The 19801-nt window shown below is 47.8% G+C and overlaps 1 protein-coding gene across 3 annotated transcripts in view; it reads right to left on the reverse strand.

The window, feature by feature from the left end:
* The window catches only part of LOC137542117 (TBC1 domain family member 24-like), a 74563-nt gene that overhangs the window by 14934 nt on the left and 39828 nt on the right, over positions 1–19801 (reverse strand). For all 3 annotated transcript variants that reach the window (XM_068263791.1, XM_068263794.1, XM_068263792.1), the window contains exon 2: positions 909–1935. In XM_068263791.1, coding sequence (XP_068119892.1) covers positions 909–1933 — 1025 coding nt within the window. In that variant the 5' untranslated portion in view covers positions 1934–1935. The remainder of the gene's footprint in view (positions 1–908; positions 1936–19801) is intronic.

Raw genomic sequence — 19801 nt, forward strand, 5'->3', positions numbered from 1 at the left:
TTAACCTGGCAGCTTGTCAGATTTCCCCGCATCGCCTCCCCTGCCTCCTCCATAGCGTGGCTCCCCCCACAGCTCCCCGCCTCGGCTAGCTTCCTCCAATCCAAAACTAAGGAGTACCAGGAGTACTTTCTAGGTCGTGGCTTAGCTTCCGATTGGATAAAGTTAGCGGAGGCGGGGGGAGCCACACTATGGAGGAAGCAGGGGAGGCGATGCGGGGAAAACTGACAAGCTGCCAGGTAAACATTATGCTGGGCATACACGAGTCGACCCGGTGGCTTGATTAGCCGTTGGATCGACTCCCGCCACGTCCCCGCGGGCGGCCGGATCGATTCCCGCTCGTCCCCGCAGGCGCTCCTTATTTTCCGCTCGATTCCCCGCTATTGTCTGCCCACGGGGATTCGATTCGGCGGGTCATCGGACCTGACGGATATTATCGAATCGAGCCATCAGAGGCTCGATGGATAAGGAGGTGTCGACCCGTCTATGGCCAGCATTAGGCTTGCAACAAGCAGATTGTTGCTAGCCTGGCGCTATGTATCGGAGGGACAGCAGAGCCTGAGGGCGTGGGGGGGAGACGGACGGACTGGCGGCAGCAGAAGAAGGACACAGAGGCATGTCATTATGCACAGAACATGCCTCTGCTTCCTATTAAGATTTAACAAATCCGCCTCGGGTTATGACAGCACACAATGGTTCCTATAAATTGGGATTGCAGCACCTAAACATATGTGTGTGTGTGGGCATGTCACAGTTCTCGTAAAGACTCCAGACTTTTCATTGTCTACTCTGGCAAAAATGCGGGGTTTCGGGAATCAGGATTGCCAGGATTCACACTCTTTGTGATTCTCTGCCAATCATAACTTTGGTTATCAACAAGGAACTTACTGGACAGCTAATGTTCCACTTACCTTGGCTGCATGACGGTGATTCCACTCTGGGATAAGGCTTTCCTGTTGGCCATGTGCAACAGCCAAATCTCTTTGTGGGAGAAGAGGCGAATACTGAATGCTTTATCCAACAGTTTCTCTATACAAATGTGTTGGGCAATGTTCTTCACAAAGTCCTGGATGTCAGACTGAACATCCTGCCCCGTATAATCTGTCTGGGCTTTGTACTGCTTCAGCAGCGCTAGAGCCACCCGATACAGAACCTTATTGCCTTCTAGAAGAAAAACGTCAAAGATCCTAATGACATACTCAAAGGGCAAGTCACCAAAGATCCACATTACCCAGTCAGAGAAGACCTCAGCTGGATTTTCAGAATGGGCGGCGATGAACTTATGACCAGCTTGGCAATATTTCTTGGCCAAGTCTCCGAAGGTCATGCTTGAAGCTTCGTAGGACAAGAAGCTTTGCTCGATGTAACATTTGTGGGGATCGGTGCAAGAGATCAGTTGACAGGCCCTCTCAAAACACTCCGCTTCGTCTTCACTGAAATGCATCAAGAGTGCGACCACGGCTGGTAAAGAGGGAGAATAGGTGATGTCCGGGTATTGGTTACAGATACAGATGAGTATCTTCTTTACGGCTGTTTCGCCTTTGGTGTTGAGGCAATACATAGGCATGACACAACCATCTACAAACTCTGGCAAAGGGTGATCCACCAGTCCACCCTTACCAAAAAGCTGTTCAGCAACATCATGATAAACAGAGGCATTGGGTGTAAATAGCCGGCAGTTGATGTTTTTGATGATTTGGTTGTAGGCTGCTGCCCTCAAGGTGCGATGGGTAGCCCAAGTGCCTTCTCTGGCCATTCTCTTTAGCTCTTTGAAGGTGTGTGGGATCTCAATGGGGGAGGGATTCCTCTTCTGAGGCTGGGCAGGAAACCGATCCCAGTCCACAAAGTGGCCACAATCAGCATACGAGGTGGTATTAATATCCCAGGCATCTTCGTCTGGTGTAATAATGACCGGGAGAGCAAAAGAGACACTCATTCCTTTCAAAGGAGAAAACACAGGAAAACAAATTATAAAAGGACATAGGTGGTCAGTGAAATGCAAATTATTCTACACTTGAAATGTTCAGTTCCAGAGATTAAACTTCAAATATATCATGTTAAGTGTTAATTTAGAACACTTTTTAGTACCATTAGTAGTATGTCTGAAGCTTCACTATGAAACAGGAAGTGACATCACTGACAGACATAATGGCTGACACTATGCTATGAATAAGCAAGTGATATATTTGAGAGACACACTGGCTAACACTATACTATGAACTAGATATGGCCCGAACTTCGGTGGTTCACGTTCGCGGTGAACCTCGAACTATATGCGAGTTCGACCCCCCCCCCCATACTACATCATTAGGGTCAACTTTGACCCTCTACATCACAGTCAGCAGACACAGGGTAGCCAATCAGGCTACACTCCCTCCTGGAGCCCCCTCCCTTATAAAACGCAGGCAGCGTCAGCCTTTTCACTCACTCGTGTGGCTGCAGCATAGGGAAAGCTTAGTTAGGCTCTTGTGTTAGGCTTGTTAGCTTGCTCCTTGGTGATACTTATTGCTAAAAAGCACTCCTCATCCTCAACAGCTCTTTTGAGAGCTAATGTTGTTCTTGTGATCTATAAATATAAATATATATATATATATATATATATACACACACATCTATATCTATATCTATATATATCTATATATCTATATATATATATATATATATATATATATATATATATATATATATATATATATATATATATATATATATATATATATTTAATTTTTTCTTGTGTGTCCCCCACAGACACTTGTGCTGCATATACAGCCCTGTCAGTCAGTCGCAGCTGCTGGACCTTGGCCCCTTGGTAATTCCTACTGTGCCACTGCCAGGCCCAGCACATTCAGTGACTACCTGGGAGCGACAGCTGCACATTTGTAATACCAGTCCTTGCATACCTGTTCAGTAGTGCACCACCCACCTACGTGAGCGCACGCAGTGTTATATACCACCAGTCACTGCACCTGTTCACGGTACCGGTGTGTGACAGCTGCACGTTTGTAATACCAATCACTGCATACCCACCTGTTCAGTGCACCTACCTACCTACGTAAGCACATGCAGTTTTATATACCACCAGTCACTGCACCTGTTCATGGTACCTGTGTGTGTGTGTGACAGCTGCACATTTGTAATACCAATCACTGCATACCTACCTGTTCAGTGCACCTACATACCTACCTACGTAAGCACACGCAGTGTTATATACCACCAGTCACTGCACCTCTTCATGGTACCTGTGTGTGTGCGACAGCTGCACATTTGTAATACCAATCACTGCCAGCCTGTTGAGGGACCCCCGTAAAAAAAAAAAAAAACTCAAGGGGAATGAGCTGTACTGGGTGGCCATGCTACTAGACCCTCGGTATAAGCACAAAGTGGCGGAGAAGTTTCAAATCACCAGAAGGCAGAAAGGATGCAGCACTTGCAGAACAAGCTGGCAACTATGCTTTACAGTGCGTTTGAGGGTGATGTCACAGCACTACGGAATAAAAGGTACCACTGCCAGTAATCTTCCTCCCATGTCCACGCAGTCAAGGACAGGACGCCCTAGCGATCTCATGGTGATGTCAGACATGCGGACATTCTTTAGTCTCATGTGCGCCTCCTTCTCTCTCAGGTGCACCTGCTTCTCCCCAAGGGATCCACCCTCCACCAACGCCTTGACCGGCAGGTATCTGACTACCAGGCCTTAAGTGTGAATGTAGACACTGTGAGCAGCGATAAACCCCTGGACTACAGGGCCAGAGCTGTCACAATTTGCCATCCAACTTCTGTCTTGCCCTGCCTCAAGCGTCCTGTCTGAAAGCACCTTCAGCGCAGCTTTGTCACTGAGAAGAGAAGTCGCCTAGGTCACAAAAATGTTCAGTACCTCACCTTTATCAAAATGAATGACGCATGGATCCCGGAGGGCTACTGCCCGCCCGAAGACTAAGTCAGTTCCCACACACAGCATCTCTGCCTGCAAGCCGTGTGACTGCCTGCCCCATGACTAAGTCGTTCCCCACACAGCATCTCTGCCTGCAGGCCGCTTGACTGCCTTCTCCGCCACCACCAACAGGGTCCAGGACTTCAGGTGGATTCCTAAATTTTTTAAGGCCACTGGTGCGTGTACATGCCTGCCTAATTTTTCTGGCTGCACTGCAACTGCAACAAAACAAAAGGCATGTACATGTGTCAATTCCGCTTCGTGATCGTTACCTTGCCGTGGGGTGAAGGGGCTTGCGCATCACAATGAAGCAATGACCAACCACTATGTGAGTGTCTTGGGGGGGGGGGGGGGGGGGAGCACACCAATATAAGAAGGTCGTTGCTTCATTATGGACAGACCAGATTCGATCAGCTGGACAGTCACTGTTCTGTCATTGAGCTACCTCAGCCCGGCGACCATATGGGCTGGAAAGCCGCCATCACCTGCACTCTCGCCATGGTGCGCACAGGTCCAGCACGGCCGTCACTACACAAACAGCTGTTTGCCGTGCGTTACACAGTGAGTTTGGTCTGTCAGTATGAAGCAGTACACCAATTACACTACCTGACTGATGTATACACATGCAAGATGTTTTAAAGCACTTTAGGCATCCAATTTAGCATGCAATGTGATTTCTGCCCTTAAAACGCTGCTGTGCGTCAAATCCAGATTTTTCCCGGGACTTTTGGTGTGTATCCCACTCCGCAATGCAAAAACTCAGTGGGTTGTTAGGAATGTTAGACCCCTTGAAACATCTTTTCCATCACTTTTGTGGCCAGCATAAATGTTTCTAGTTTTCAAAGTTTGCCTCCCCATTGAAGTCTATTGCGTTTCGAAAAGTTTGCGCGAACCAAACTTTTTTTTGGAAGTTCGCGTTCGAGGTTTGCGGACCTAAAATCGGAGGTTCGAGGCATCTCTACTATGAACCAGGAAGTGACATCACTGAGAGGCATTCAGTACTAGCCGATACTATTACTATGCTATCTCTTGTTCACTTTACCTCCTTTGAGGCCCATGCTATCCACCTCTACCATCCCCTCCCAGCCAATCATCCTCAGAGACTAACATTCCACTTGATGAGCCCACCACCTCTCCTGCCTCTCAGCTACTCTCCCTCACCAACTCCCTTGGCCTCACTCAGCACACTAACACCTCCACCCACAGCACTGGTAATACCCTGGACCTAATTTTCTCCCAAGACATCACACACACAAACCTGGACATTGCACCATTCCCTATCTCCGACCACCACCTCATCACCTTCACCCTCACTCTGTGCAGCACCCCCTGCCCCCTCCCCAACCTGGAGGATGGCAGAGAGATCTGCGCAACCATGACCCCAATGTACTAACCACACCCCTCCACTCCCTATCCTCCTCCCTCCCCAGCCTAACCTGCCCCAACCAAGCGGCAGCTCAATACAATAGTAACCTCTCAGCAGCCTTAGATCATGCTGCTTCCCTGACCTTTCATACCAACTGTCGCCCCAACCCCCAACCTTGGCACACTGCCCTCACAAAAAAAAAAAAACTACAAAAAGAGACAAGAGCTGCAGAACGCAAATGGAGGAAATCCCGCCACAACTATGATTTTCTAAGATACAAGACCAAGTTGCAGACGTACCATACTGCCCTCGCTGATGGCTAACAGAAATACTTTACTTGTTTCATCGCTACCCAAGCTTCCAACCTATGCCATCTTTTTGCCACCTTCAATGCTCTACTCAACCCCACACCTCCACCCTCTCAGCCACTGACCTATAAAACTACTTTATCAACAAAATTACAACCATCCGGAGGGATATTTCTCTCCTCCACTCCATCGCCCCCTCCTCCCAGAGCCGGAACAAGGTCCTCCAGCACCCAAGGCTGAGACACCAAAGTGCGCCCCCTCCATCCCTCCCACCCATCACACACTGATTGCTGTTAGACTAAGAGGCTCTCCAACCCCCCCAACACCTTAATCTCTAGCTATCTGGCTTGCAGTCACTGCCATGTATCCCCTTTTCTTATTTCTCTCTGCTTCAAACAGTATAGGGGAATGATAGCTGAGTGAGTTGTGCGCCCCCTCCTACACTGCGCCCTGAGGCTGGAGCCTCTCTCGCCTCTGCCTCGGCCCTGCTCCTCCTCACCCCATCCTACTCCTGCCTCTTCCCTTTCCCTTTACCTCCTTCACTCCTGTCATGGTGGAGGAAGTGAACCAAGTGTTGGCAACTTCACCTGCCACTTCCTGCCCCCTTGATCCGGTCCCATCTGTTTCTCTGCCCACATTTTCCTGATCTGGCCCCTGTCCTCACCCACCTGTTTAACCTCTCCTTCTCCACCGGCATCTTCCCCTCCGTATTCAAACAGGCCACTGTACTTCCCCTGCTGAAGAAACCTTTACTTGACCCTGCACTGCCATCCAACTACCGCCCAATCTCCCTCCTTCCCTTTTGCCTCAAATTCTTCAACGCCTGGCCCACCAACGCCTGACCAACTTCTTCAATTCTAACTCCCTTCTCGATCCCTTGCAATCTGGTTTTCATACAGCCCATTCTACAGAAATGGCCCTCACCAAAGTGGTCAATGCCCTTGTCAAAGCCGAAGGTAAATACTCCATCCTGCTCCTCTCCTCGGCATTTGACACTGTCGACCACTCCCTGCAGTCAATGGGTATTTTTTTTTTTTTGAAGAATAAGTTTTTATTGAAATTTGTAACAAGTTTAAACAGACAATGCTCCAATGGATAAAAGACATGTTGGATACGCTACATGTATAATTAAAGAATTACATCTTATATTGCAAGTAGAGTCAACCTTTAGCTTGTTCTTCCATCCAAGGGAGCTAGGATGAGAGGGGGTGGGGGTAGGCAAGGAGAGGAAGAGGAAGGGGGTTGTAGGAATGGGAGGTGGGTGTGGTGGCATAAGGGATAGGGGGTAATGGAGAGGGAAGGAATCAAACTAACATTGAACATGGACATATGGCAGTAATCTACTATACATTGGAAAGAGAAAATAGTTAGGTTTATTTTCTAAACAAGTGTGAATTGCTTATTCTAGAATCCGTCACTTTCTTTAATTGTGCTATGTTATTAGTAACCAATGAGAACAGATAGACCTTTGGACATACGCTGCCTATACATGGAATTTGGACAGACTTATGTTATAAATCTTTTGGCCTTATCTGACTCTCTGTAGTCAATCCAGATGGCCCATCTATGTACAAATTTGTCTTGATGGCCCTGGGCGGATAGACAGAGATCATCCAGTCTCATTAGTTCATTCAAATGTGTGAATAGATCTGAGACTGAGGGGCTATCAGTGGATCGCCATTTTCTGGTTATCAGAGTTCTGGCTGCAGTGAGAATAAATCTGAAGATTGAACTCTTGATACTGGAAAATGAAGCAGGTAAGGCGGATAACAAGGCTATTGCTGGGGATGGGGGGACTGGGGTGAGATATAGTTCTTTGTGTAACTCGAAGACTTTTGTCCAGAAGGGTTGTATTTTGCTACAGTCCCACCAAATGTGTATGTACGACCCTTTATGATTATTGCATCTCCAGCAAAGGTCGGAGGTTGTATGTTGGAATTTGCTTAACCTTTCCGGGTCCCTATACCATCTGGAGAATATTCTGAAGTTTCTTTCCTGATACTTTGTGGAGATTGAGAGTTTGTGAGAGAGTATAAAGACCTTTTCCCATGTCTCCGCTGGGAGAGCAGCTCCCAAGTCTTTATCCCATGTGTCTGTAATTTTTTGAAGATGCTGTTCAGACCCTCTAGATATGAGTAGATTATATATTTTAGATAAGGTGTGTTCTACCCGTTCTGTTTGTAAACAGATGTTCTCAAAAAGTGTCAGGGGTCTGTGGATGTTGGTTTTGGGGTGTAAGAAATTATAATATTTATCTAACTGGAATTTGGTTAGCCAAGTTGGTTTATAGTTTGGGGTTGAGGTGGGCCAGTCAGTCATGTTTTTCACTCCATTTTGGGTTAGGTAATGTCTAATTTGTGGCCAGTTTGATCTGTTATTACCTAGTACTGATGGGGATCTGAGGCCTGTTTTGAAATCTGGGTTGTCTAGCAGTGGGGTAAGAGGGCTGGGTATAGTAGTGAGACCGTAAGAGCTATATAGTTTGTCCCAGGAGGTGATAATTTTCCCCGTCCAAAAAGGTAGGTTGGCAACTGGAGGTCTTTTTGATTTGGCTATCCAAAGTAGCGCTCGGAGGTCTATACCCATTTCTCCCTCCTCCACCTCTATCCATTGTTTCTGGCTCCTGCCTTGAAACCCGTCTATTATCATTAGTAATCTAGCAGCTTGGTGGTATTTGGTTAGGTCAGGTAATCCTACCCCTCCTGTCTCTTTAGGCCTTGTTAGCAATTTAAAGTTGGTCCTAGGTTTCTTCCCTGCCCATATAAATTTAGTGTAGGCTGTTTTGATAGTTTTTAATATGGGGTTTGGGATGGGAATTGGAATTGCTTGTAGTACGTAAAGGAGTCTTGGGAGTACGTTCATTTTTACAACGTTTATTCTGCCTAACCAAGATAAGTGGAGATTATTCCACCTGTCCAGATCTTTTTGTATAGTATGTATGAGTGGGATGTGGTTTAGAGAGAGTAGTCTGGTTAAATCCGTGGGGATGTTGATACCCAGATATTTGATATGGTCAGATTTCCATTTGATAGGGAAGGAGTGTGTCAGTGTTTGTAATATTTTGCTTGGAAGGGATATGTTGAGGGCTTCTGTCTTTGATAGGTTCATTTTAAAGTTACTGATGGCGGCAAACCTGTCAGCTTCCTGCAAGAAATTTGGAATGGAAATGATTGGATTTGTCAGATATAGTAATAAGTCGTCTGCATATAATGCTGTTTTGAATTCATTCTTGTCTGATTTGAATCCTGAAATGTTCACATTGTTTCTGATGGCAGATGCAAAATGTTCCATACATAATACAAATAGTAATGGTGACAAGGGGCACCCCTGTCTCGTTCCGTTATTGATACCGAAGGCATCCGACAGGACCCCGTTCGCTTTGACTCTAGCCGTGGGACCCCGATATAGCCCCATGATTCTATTTAGGGCCTTCTGCCCCAACCCCAGATTTTCTAATACTCTGCGTAGATAGCCCCAATGGATCCTGTCGAATGCCTTCTCAGCATCTACTGATAGGAGACACAGAGGTACCCCCTGTTTTTGTGCTCTAGCTATCAGGGATATAGTTTTGATTGTATTATCTCTGGCTTCACGAAATTGTGTGAACCCCACCTGGTCTGTGTGTAAAACCCGGGGTAAGGACAGTTTTAACCGTTCAGCTATGAGTTTGGCGAAAAGTTTGATATCTATGTTGATTAACGAGATAGGCCTGTAATTACTACAACTTGTATGGTCCTTGTCAGGCTTTGGTATTAATGTGATATAAGCTTGTAAGGACTGTGTAGGGAAGGAGGTATCTACTGAGATTGCATTGAATGACGCTAGCAGAAAAGGAATAAGGCTTGGGGCGAGAGCCTTGTAAAAGGCAGCAGTGAAGCCGTCTGGGCCAGGGCTTTTCCCTACTTTCAGGGCTCTAATTGCTGCGAGAAGTTCTTCCCCTGAAAAATCTTCTTCTAGAGTTTCGATCTCGTCCTGTTCAAGAGCAGGTATATTGGAGGATTTTACATATTCATCTATTTTGTTGTCTAACTTGGATTGGGATAGTTGGTGGTATTTTCCCCTTATGGAGTACAGCTCTTGATAGTAAGATTGAAAGGTATCTGCAATCTCTGTGGGCTTGGATTTGAGTGAATTGTCCTTTGCTCTAATATTTGGGATGTATGTGGAGGGTTGCTTGGGATGGAGGTAGTGAGCTAGCATGGTGCCGCATTTGTCTGCTTTCTCAAATAGTGAGCCCTGGAATCGTTCTCTTTCTCTGAGAAATTTCTGGTCTAGTAGAGTTAGTAGTTTCTGTCTGGTATTGGACAATTGGAGGGATATACAGTCATCTTTTCCTTTGCTATTTTTCAATTGTTGCTCTAAAGTGGAGACCTCCCTAAAAAGAGTGTCGATTTGGGCTGTTCTTTCTTTTTTAAGTTTTGTGCCGTGAGAGATTAGTATGCCTCTAAGGGTACATTTAAGGGCTTCCCATTTAGTTGGGGCTGCTGTTTCATCGTTTGTGTGGTTCAATGTGAATTCTGCTATAGTTTTTTTGAGTGCGTCCAGGCATTCTGGGTCTTTTAAAAGGTTGTTGTTGAGTCGCCAATGGAAACCTGAACGGGATCTCTCTAGGCTTTTAATTGTACAGGACACTGGGGCGTGGTCGGACCACACTCTCGGGCCTATATTTGATTCTATGATGTCATCTAAGATAGAGTGTGAAATTAGTAGATAATCTAGTCTGCTGAAAGACTTGTGAACTGAGGAGAAATAGGTAAAATCATATGTCTTTGGATTGAGAGTTCTCCAACAATCGGCAAGTCTTAGCTCAAATAATTTTTGCTTTATGGCTGTTAGTTTACATTGAGGCACTGAGGAATGGCCCGTTGAGGAGTCCCGTGCAGGTTCCAGGCATAGATTTAAATCTGCCCCAATTATTATTTTCCCTTCTGCAAATCTCTGCAACTTAGACAGGAATTGCAGTAGCCATTTCCCCTGATTGGAGTTAGGTAGATATAGATTCGCTATTGTGTAGAGAATACCATGTATTTCTAATATTATGAAGATGAATCTGCCCTCATCATCAATAAGTTGTTTTTTGAGTATAAAAGGGAGGGTTCTGTGTAATCCTATTGACGTTCCTCTTGCTTTTGAGGATGGGTTGGTACTATGGAACCAGGTGGAGTATTGTTTTAATGGTAGTTTAGGCATATGATTTAGTTTGAAATGGGTCTCTTGCAGGAGGATGATGTGAGAGTTTTCTTTGTGTAAGTGTTGTAGTATCTGGGATCTCTTTGCGGGGTTGTTAAAACCATTAACGTTGTATGTAGTAATTTTTATCTCTCCCATGGTATCTTAAAGAGGTTGATGTAAATAATTTGAGTGAAAGTGACCAGAGGTATTGTGTGTAGAAGGCATAAGTAAACCATTGCCATAAAACAGTGAGATAACATGAACATAACATATAACAAAAAATAAACAAAGTTGGGGGTGCTCAAAGGGCACCGGAGTGAAATGCCCCGTCCCAATAGGTGTAGCATAGCCTCACCCAGTGGGAGTGGGTCTCTCAATCCTTGAAATGACCACTAATGGGTCTTCTTAGATCTTAAAAAGATCTGATCTGTCAGGTGGGGGATGGAAGCCCTGAAGGAGCGGACAGTGTCTCCCTGAAGCCAGGGCCCCCCTCCCCAGATCCCGCATAGCTGCGATAGATATTTGCTTATATACATGTATGAAGATATAATTCCCATCAAAATACCATGAGTTGAAATGAACTAAAAACTGTGGTATGATGATCCAGGTTGGATTAGTCACTACATGCCTCTGGCAGTAGCATATTGCTCCACTTATCTGGCATGTGCATACATTGACCCTCCTAACATGTACCTTTTTACAGTATGGTATTTTTGTAATGGTATGGCTTGTGCCAGGTAATGCAATATAAACAGTAGATGATTGTCCAGAACTGCGCCTTGGCTGTCTGTCCCTTAAATACCAGCCCGGCCTCCATAATCATGTTCCTCTTTGCACTTGTAGAGGGGGAAATGTATGGTCTTGGGTAGGAGTTCAGTTCGTGCAATCTCGAGTGTGCTTTTGTTCTCCGAGTTTCTGGTGAGCACACCAAAAAAAAGGGAGGGGAGAGGAGGGATTGGGATTCAAAGGAAAACCTGAACTATACGTCCACAGTTATATTATGTTACTGAAGTTACGTGCTTTGCAAGTGGATGGGGTAGAAGTATATTGTTATTGATAAGAGTTCTGTGGGGGTATAGTAGGATTTTACTCACGTTGCGCGTTTCTATTGTTGCGGCGGGCACTCTTCCAATGAGCTCTCTGTGGAGGTGAGGTGTTCTGCTCAGCAGCTTCTGAATGTAGTGGCCAGTCCGATATTTCAAAGGCCGGGAGATTCAAGTCTTTTTTGATTTTAGTCGCGTCCACGGGGTCTTTCAAGGTGTGGATTTGGCCCTCATGTCGTATTTGTAGGCTGAAGGGGTAACCCCATTTGTAGGGGATGTTTCTTTCTTGGAGGATTGTGAGTAGCGGTTTCAACGCTCTACGCATCTGCAATGTAAGTTTGGAGAGGTCTGATAGTAATGTGATGCGGGCTCCGTCAAAGTCTATGTTACCTTTTTCTCGAGCTGCCGTCATAATGTCATCCTTAATTACAAAGCGGTGGACACGGCATATGACATCTCTGGGCCTGTCTGGGTTTGTGCTGATCGGTGCAAGTATCCTGTGGGCTCTATCCAGCTCTATGCTATGATCCGCAGGTCTCCCCAAGAACTGATTGAAGATTCCGACCAGGGTGGGTGCTAAGTCTGCTTGTTTTGTGGACTCCGGAATGCCTCTAACTCTGATGTTATTCCTTCTCTGCCGATTTTCCTGATCGTCCATTTTTAAATAAAGGTCTTTGATTTGGTTCTCGTGGCGATTGATGTCTGCTTGTTGTTTTTCTTGTGTGCGCGCCATCTTGTCCACTTCTTTTTCGGTGTCATCTACGCGATGGCCTATTTGCTGTATATCTTGTTTGACTTCCGCCATCTCCTTTCTATAAGTTGCTTCTATTCTGCTTACATATCTCTCAAGATCATCCTTGGTTGGTAGTGCGCGGATGTAATCATGTAGGTCCATCTCTATGTAGGAATCTGAGCTGCCCGAGTGCGTTGGCGAAAGCGTAATGGCGGGCCTCTCCGATCTGTCTGATGCGGAGGCTGGTGGTGGTGTGTCTCTCCCTTTGCGTTTAGCAGACTGTGTTGGTTGGACAGTGGAGCGTGGGGAATCTTGTTTAGGGCTTGCCGAGTGCGTCGGCGAAGGTGTGCTAATGGATGCCCTGTTTCCGGAGGTCGTGCTGTGGGTCGGGGAGGCCTGTATTGAGCCTCCTCGTTTCTTATTTTGTGGGGACTGACCTTGAGCTAGCTGAGAGGTATCTCGGTCCGGGCTCAGTTGGTGATCTTGCCCGCCTTCATCCCCCGAGAGTCCGCTACTGGCAGGGTTATGTTCCGGAGAGTTGGCTGGGGGAGTATCCGTCTCTCGGCGTTCTTGTGCGGGCGCCATCTTGGCAGCACTCTGGGAGGACTGTGCCTGAGCTAGCGGCTTCAGGAATTTCTTTATCTGCGAGCTCCTGTTTTTTCTGGGTGAGCGCTTGGGTTGTTTGTGCTTGGTGCTCCCCATAGGTGTAGTTTTCAGCTTCTGATCAGTGCGGGATCTAGGGTTTTAGGGCCCGGGCAGCGGGAGCTCTCCTCAATCACGTCTTGTCCGCGCCATAGGCAAGCCACGCCCCTCCGCAGTCAATGGGTATTCAGGACCTAGCCTTAGCCTGGATCTCCTCATATCTCTCCAACCACTCCTTTACAAAATTCTTCAATGGCTCCTCATCCACTCCTACACCCCAATCAGTTGGTGTTCCTCAAGGTTCCGTCCTAGGACCACTACTGCTCTCTCTTTACACTGCCTCAATTGGCAAAATCATCTCCTCCATGGGCTTCAATTACCAACAGTATGCCGATGACACTCAGACATAACTCCACACCCCAGATCTCTCCTCCTCCACTACGGACAAAGTCTCCACCTGCCTCACATAATTTCCTCCTGGATGGCCGCCAGGTTCCTGAAGCATAATTTGGACAAAGTTTATATTCCCACCCTGCACAGCTGCACCCCTCCCAGATTTACACATCACTATCAAAAATACTACCATACTCCCTACTTCCTAAGCCTGCTGTCTAGGTGTGTTACCCTGGACTCTGCACTTTCCTTTACACCCCACATCCAAAGTATTGCCCAATCCTGCAATTTTCACCTCCGCAACATCTCCAGGATCCGCTCCTACCCGTCCCCTGACACCACGAAACTCCTCATCCATGCCCTTGTTTTCTCCCGCCTACACTACTGCAATTCTCTTTTGTCCCACTTAAATCGGTAATGAATGCAGCAGCCGGACTGATACATTTCTTCTCATTGCAGCGCCTCTACGACTCCGCTCTGTAAAGCCCTACACTGTCTTCCCATCAGCTTTAGGATCAATTTCAAAATCCTATGCTTTGCCTACAAATCGGTGCACAAGCCCTGCCCAACCTACATCTCCGATCTTGACCACAGGCACATACCAGCCCGCTCCCTCCAATCCTCCAATGACCTGCGCCTAGTCGCACCACACATCTCACTCCCACGCACGATTGCAGGACTTCACTAGGGCTGCCCCCACTCTCTGGAACTCGCTCCCACCAGCCATCAGACTCGCCCCCACCTTTAATACCTTCAAATAAGCTCTCAAGACTCACCTTTTCATGCTCGCATACCCCCATACACCAGCACCATAATACGTTCTGTTAGACACCCTCTCAACAGATGCACCTATTGTCTCCACCCCCACCCTTTAGATTGTAAGCTTCTGGCAGGGCCCTCCTCCCTAGTGTTTCCAGCTTGATTATGCAATCTTACTGTCAATCGCCCCTCTTGTGGACTAAAACAATCTCTATTTTGACCTATGACACTATTGTTATCAAATCATTTGCATGATCTTGTTTTTATTGCGAGTTTCCTGTATGTGCTACCTTGTATATTAACCCATTTATCTATTGTGCAGTGCTGCGTAATATGTTGGTGCTTCATAAATACTATAAATAATAATAATAATATGCTATGAATAAAAAAAAAAGTGACATGACTAAGATACTGTGCAGTACAATGGCTGATACTTTGAGCCAGGAACTGACCTCACTGATAGACATCATGACCACATATGCTATTGCTCCGTTGTTATTGCCTGATGAAGCGGGATCAAACCTGTGAAACGCGTTGCATATTTGGAGTTCATAAATAAAATATATTGACTGTCTTTATTACAGTCGCTGTGTGTCTACTTGGAGGAAGTCCACCACTACCGCCTCTATTTACCAAGAATTTGGTTTTTTAAGCTTATTTAGCTTCTTTTTATCCTTTTGGCGCCTCTGTTCGCCTGCATAATATACTATGAACCAGGAGGTGACATTACTGGGAAACATAACGGCTGACTATGGGTGCATGCACACATCCAATTAAAATTGGCTAATGATTTGTCCAATGTTAGCACTTCCATATAGTATGAGGGCCAAGAGATTTTGAATACTATGAACAGACTGTGTACTATACCTACTAACTTTTGGAGCCAGGAGAAAGGGACATTACTAAGACCTGCACCTACCACACCTTTAGCCACACCCACATTTTGCAAGTGGAGAGCCCCCATCCCTCCCCTCTACAGTGCCCTGGTGTCTAGTGTTCCCCCCCCTACCACCCCTATATAGTTCCCTGGTTTATAGTGGTTCCCTCTCCCTCCCGTATACAATGACTTATTCCCACCCCAATATAGTTGCCTGGTGGTCATCCATCCATTCATCCCCTATACAGTTCCTTGGTGTCTGGCGGTCCTCCCCCCTTCTTAATATAACTTCTTCCCTGGTGTCTAGCGATTCCCCCTCCCTCCCCTTTATATGTCTACCCTGGTATTTTAGTGTTTTTTTTCTTCTTTCCCGCATATAGCTTCACTGGTGTCTAGTGGTTCCTCCCTCCATCCCTCCCAAAGATAGCTTACTTGGTATCTAGTCCATCACCCCTTCTGCCCCATGTAAGCTTCCCTGGTGTCCAATGGTTCCCCCCCCCCCAAACATAGCTTTCCTAGGGACTAGTGCCCCCCCCCCCCCCAATATATGCAACAGAATATGGGTGCAGTGGTAGTCATGCTAATCTCCCCTCCTCCGGGTGCTCCAACAGTGTCCATCCATCCACTACAGCTTACTGCTCACTCTCTGCCCGGCATTTGGATCTCCCGACATTGTGTGTAATCACATGATGCAGGAGAAGCACCAGGCGCTAGAGTGAGCAACAAGCTGCAGTGGATGGATGCACATTGCTGTAGCCTGGAGGTGGTGAGAGAAGCACTGCTAGCTACCACTACATCCATACTCCGCTGCATATACCGGGGTGGGGGGAACACAGGACAATACCAACCCAGGACAGTCCCGGCCAAATCGGGATGGTTGGGAGGTGTGGTGTAGGTAAGCTCCTATACACACAGTACATGGAAGTGGTAAAATTGGCTAATCAGAATTGGAGGTGTACATGCACCCTAAGCTAATGACAGTTAGGTGGAAGCCTAAGCCCCATTTCTTATAATCCTAACAATTTTGCAAGGTTAAGGTGCCCATACATCAGACGATCTATGGGCATATCATGATATCGGCATATACCATGTGACGGATGTTTCTCTGATTGAAACTGATCAGAGACAGATCTGTTGCCTGCCCATACACTGCAGACTGATTCTCGATAGATTTCAGCATTAAAGGGACACTGAGGAGTGCCCGAATTTAAAAGAATACACTTACACCTCCTGGCTCCTCTCCTTCAGCCTCCGCCGGCCCCAGTTACTGGCGTCACCCGGGACGGGTGTCGGGCCGGCTCTTCCTGGTTAATAACACATGGCGGTGTCGCCGGTAACGGGGGCCGGCGGATGCTGAAGGAGAGGAGCCAGGACAACGCCGCGGGACCTCGCCGCCTACGGTGAGCTGGAAGAAGCCCCAGGTAAGTGTATTAGTTTAAATTTGGGCAGTCCTCAGTGTCCCTATAAATCTATCAGGAATCAGCCAAGCGACTCAGTCTGCCTGGCCGCCCAGATGTTAAATGTCCCCCACCCCCGGGCCCGTATAATGTAAAACTTCACTGGACCTTCTGCTGCAACTCCCTGCCTCCGCTGCTGTCACCCCCATGTTGGCCGTTACCACGAGTGCTGTACTACGCAGCACCAGGCACCACACATGCCACATGGTACACGCACCACGTGGTGCAGCACATACGGCAATGGCGGACACAAGGGAGACAGTGAAGGAGGCTGGGAGTCGTGGCAGGTGAGAATTTTCATAGCACAGTCACCAGAGGAAATTTAACGCTTATGCCGGTCGTGCTGATACTGCCACGCACCTCATTGACCACATGCAACCAAGATTTTCCAGCATGTCCGATCAATGTTTTAAACGGATTATGGCACAAAATTGATCGACTCATTGACTCGGCAGACATGTTGCAGCACGGTTTTTCATCTGATTGCATAAAATTATTGTATGGGAGAGTCGATCAGGCTGCAAAATCGGTAGATGTTTGGCCACCTTTATAAATCAGTTGTGGGCAATCTCCTCTGTGTGACCCCAGGGACAGGAGGACGCACAGATGATGAATGAGACCAGCGTGTTTCCACACAACACATCAGGCGTTTGCAGAGCGGTCTCAGCTGATCAGCTGTGCTTGTGTACAGCTCCTGATGTGTAAACGGTGTGACACAAGTGACACACGTATTTTGTTTCCTTTACACTTCTCACATAGTGTACACAGACTCTGACTGCACAGGAAATTTCCTGCCAATTCCAGTAAACCCTCATTTTTATTTGCTGTAAAAGGTCTTTTCTTGAACTACATTGAGTGAACTAACGGCTTTTCTGTTGGACTCCCATAAGCAGTGACACTGGGGGATTCTCATAGTGGTAGCCTTCTGCTGTCATTGTTCTGTGACCCCCGAATGTCAGCGTGTCATTGTTCTGTGACCCCCGGGTGTCAGCGTGTCATTGTTATGTGACCCCCGGGTGTCAGCGTGTCATTGTTATGTGACCCCCGGGTGTCAGCGTGTCATTGTTATGTGACCCCCGAGTGTCAGCGTGTCATTGTTCTGTGACCCCCGAGTATCAGCGTGTCATTGTTCTGTGACCCCCGAGTGTCAGCGTGTCATTGTTCTGTGACCCCCGAGTGTCAGCGTGTCATTGTTATGTGATCCCCGGGTGTCAGCGTGTCATTGTTATGTGACCCCCGGGTGTCAGCGTGTCATTGTTATGTGACCCCCGGGTGTCAGCGTGTCACTGTTATGTGACCCCCGGGTGTCAGCGTGTCATTGTTATGTGACCCCCGGGTGTCAGCGTGTCACTGTTATGTGGCCCCCCGGGTGCCAGCGTGTCATTGTTATGTGACCCCCCGGGTGCCAGCGTGTCATTGTTATGTGACCCCCGGGTGTCAGCGTGTCATTGTTATGTGACCCCCGGGTGTCAGCGTGTCATTGTTATGTGACCCCCGGGTGTCAGCGTGTCACTGTTATGTGGCCCGCCCGGGTGCCAGCGTGTCATTGTTATGTGACCCCCGGGTACCAGCGTGTCATTGTTATGTGACCCCCGAGTGTCAGCGTGTCATTGTTCTGTGAACCCCGAGTGTCAGCGTGTCATTGTTCTGTGACCCCCGAGTGTCAGCGTGTCATTGTTCTGTGACCCCCGAGTGTCAGCGTGTCATTGTTCTGTGAACCTCGAGTGTCAGCGTGTCATTGTTCTGTGACCCCCGAGTGTCAGCGTGTCATTGTTCTGTGACCCCCGAGTGTCAGCGTGTCATTGTTCTGTGACCCCCGAGTGTCAGCGTGTCATTGTTCTGTGACCCCCGAGTGTCAGCGTGTCATTGTTCTGTGACCCCCGAGTGTCAGCGTGTCATTGTTCTGTGAACCTCGAGTGTCAGCGTTTCATTGTTCTGTGAACCTCGAGTGTCAGCGTGTCATTGTTCTGTGACCCCCGAGTGTCAGCGTGTCATTGTTCTGTGACCCCCGGGTGTCAGCGTGTCATTGTTATGTGACCCCCGGGTGTCAGCGTGTCACTGTTATGTGGCCCCCCCGGGTGCCAGCGTGTCATTGTTATGTGACCCCCGGGTACCAGCGTGTCATTGTTATGTGACCCCCGAGTGTCAGCGTGTCATTGTTCTGTGAACCCCGAGTGTCAGCGTGTCATTGTTCTGTGACCCCCGAGTGTCAGCGTGTCATTGTTCTGTGACCCCCGAGTGTCAGCGTGTCATTGTTCTGTGAACCTCGAGTGTCAGCGTGTCATTGTTCTGTGAACCTCGAGTGTCAGCGTGTCATTGTTCTGTGACCCCCGAGTGTCAGCGTGTCATTGTTCTGTGACCCCCGAGTGTCAGCGTGTCATTGTTCTGTGACCCCCGAGTGTCAGCGTGTCATTGTTCTGTGACCCCCGAGTGTCAGCGTGTCATTGTTCTGTGAACCTCGAGTGTCAGCGTGTCATTGTTCTGTGAACCTCGAGTGTCAGCGTGTCATTGTTCTGTGACCCCCGAGTGTCAGCGTGTCATTGTTCTGTGACCCCCGAGTGTCAGCGTGTCATTGTTCTGTGACCCCCGAGTGTCAGCGTGTCATTGTTCTGTGACCCCCGAGTGTCAGCGTGTCATTGTTCTGTGACCCCCGAGTGTCAGCGTGTCATTGTTCTGTGACCCCCGAGTGTCAGCGTGTCATTGTTCTGTGACCCCCGAGTGTCAGCGTGTCATTGTTCTGTGACCCCCGAGTGTCAGCGTGTCATTGTTCTGTGACCCCCGAGTGTCAGCGTGTCATTGTTCTGTGACCCCCGAGTGTCAGCGTGTCATTGTTCTGTGACCCTCGAGTGTCAGCGTGTCATTGTTCTGTGACCCCCCTGAGTGTCAGTGTGTCATTTTTCTGTGACCCCCGAGTGTCAGCGTGTCATTTTTAGTAAAGGTGGCCATACATTGGTCTATTTGCCATCAGATTCGACCAACAGATGAATCCCTCTCTGATCGAATCTGATCAGAGAGGGATCGTATGGCCATCTTTACTGCAAACAGATTGTGAACCGATTTCAGCCTGAAACCATTCAACCCCCCCCCCCCCCCCCCCCCTTGCATACATTACCTGCTCCGCCA

This window comes from Hyperolius riggenbachi, chromosome 12 (assembly GCF_040937935.1).
Source record: "Hyperolius riggenbachi isolate aHypRig1 chromosome 12, aHypRig1.pri, whole genome shotgun sequence".
Taxonomy (NCBI): domain Eukaryota; kingdom Metazoa; phylum Chordata; class Amphibia; order Anura; family Hyperoliidae; genus Hyperolius; species Hyperolius riggenbachi.